This window comes from Asparagus officinalis, chromosome 3 (genome assembly GCF_001876935.1).
Source record: "Asparagus officinalis chromosome 3, Aspof.V1, whole genome shotgun sequence".
Lineage (NCBI taxonomy): Eukaryota > Viridiplantae > Streptophyta > Magnoliopsida > Asparagales > Asparagaceae > Asparagus > Asparagus officinalis.
The window spans coordinates 57,324,367-57,326,313 of record NC_033796.1 but is presented as its reverse complement, the minus strand read 5'-3'; the positions used below and the strand labels follow the sequence as shown (position 1 = coordinate 57,326,313).

Here is a 1,947-nt window from a genome sequence, read left to right as displayed (position 1 = left end):
GTTTTATTCTAATTAATTTAAAGGAAAAAAGGGGATGGGTTTGGAGAAGATGAACTTGCCTTTTGGATTCATTTTGATCTCTCAAACGTGAGTGAAACTCGATCCTCCTTCACAACGGTTATAGATCTCGCACTCCTCTAGGTCTTTACTTCACAAATTTCCTCCAAAATCAAAAGTAGAAATTTAGGGTTTAGAGAGGGGTTGGCTGTTGCAACATGGGAGATGAAGGGGAAAAGGAAAAAGGAATTTGGGTCTATATATATGTACACATATAAGACTGACCTGACCCGAACCTAAACAAAAAATCGTCAGTTGCCGATCGGTCGACTAATCCATGGGGTCAGTCGACTGACCCGAACATATATATATATATATAATCGATCTTAAATCAATTACAAATAAATCCATTCATCCCAGAATGATCACCAACCATACTAAAAATTATTTATTATCATTTCAAAATTATTTCCTTTAATTTTTTAGTGTTTTACATTCACCCCTCTTTAAAGAGAAATTTATCCTCGAAATTCAGCAATTTATTATTAATAACAATGTATGTGTCACAAACGCAATGTTTACACTTAACATCTAGAATGTAAATACCCCTACTTATCCTCTAATTAAACAGAACTAGTACGTCGTGCAAAAAATCTTAACAAGGAACCTCTTATGTATATACCATTTGTTCCGAATGATTAGGTGTTAAGTGTTAACACCCACATTCTAGCACGAAGTGTAAATGTGATTATATAGATCAAATAATTACCAACAATATTATAACTAATAATATACATGCTCGAACAAATGTGGATAGTTATGATGTATATCTTCTTCGCGCTCCTAGGAAGCGTCCTCAACTCCCTTCCTGTTCCACTGTACTTTAACTAATGGAATTACTTTAATCCGGAGTTTCTTGTCCTCCCTAGCAAGAATTTGGACTGGAGTCTCAACTATAGTCAAATCCGCCTGAAGCTCTAAATCTGGCACATCAAACACTCTCTGCTTCTCCTCATCTCGTAAGTGCTTCTTAGGCATCAATACATGAAAGACATCATGTACACCTGACATCAACGCTGAAAGGTCTAGTCGGTACAAGACGGCTCCAACACAATTGCCTATCCTGAATGGACCAATATATCTTGGGGCAAGCTTTTCCCATCTACCAAATCGTCTGACGCTTTTCATAGGTGAGACTTTCAACAAGATATAGCCTCTAATCTGAAACTCTAAAGGTCGTCACCACTAATCTACATAACTCATCTGCCAAAACTCAGGGCTGCAAGAATACGCTTTCGAATCAATGTTACCTGCTCTATTGTCTGCCTCACAAGATCTGACCCAAGTAGTAAGCTATTCTCCGGCTCTGCCTAACAAATCGGAGATCTATAGGGTCTTCCATACAATGCTTCATAAGGGGCCAAACCTATAGTCAATTGATAACAATTGTTGTAAGCAAACTCAATCAATGGTATATGATCTTCCCAACTGCCTTGGAAATTAATCACACATGCGCGAAGCATGTCCTCCAATACTTGGTTGACTCTCTCCGTTTGACCATCTGTTTATAAGTAGAAAACACTGCTATAAGCTAACTGTTTGCTAAAAGAATGTTGAAAACTCTTCTAGAAATGGGATGTGAATACCGAGTCACAATCTAATATAATAATCTCTGGAACTCCATGTAATCTTACAATCTCCCGAATAAAAATTCTTGCGTAAGTCTCTGTAGTGTTGATTGTCTTAACTGGCAAGAAGTGAGCTAACTTCGTCAGTTGATCAACAATCACCCAGATAGAATCACTTCCCTTGCTAGACCTCGGCACTCACATAATGAAATCCATCGAAATATCTACCCACTTCCATTCAGGAATAGGTAAGGGCTGTAGGGTACCAGCTAGTCTTTGATGCTCTACCTTCACTTTCTGACAAGTAAAGCATTTAGATGTT

At 37.9% G+C, this 1,947-nt stretch overlaps 1 protein-coding gene across 1 annotated transcript; it reads right to left on the bottom strand.

Annotated features, from left to right (window-relative positions):
* Window positions 841-1,185, bottom strand: LOC109835160. The gene has a single exon (XM_020403148.1). The coding sequence runs from the start codon at window positions 1,183-1,185 to the stop codon at window positions 841-843; it is 345 nt and encodes a 114-aa protein (XP_020258737.1).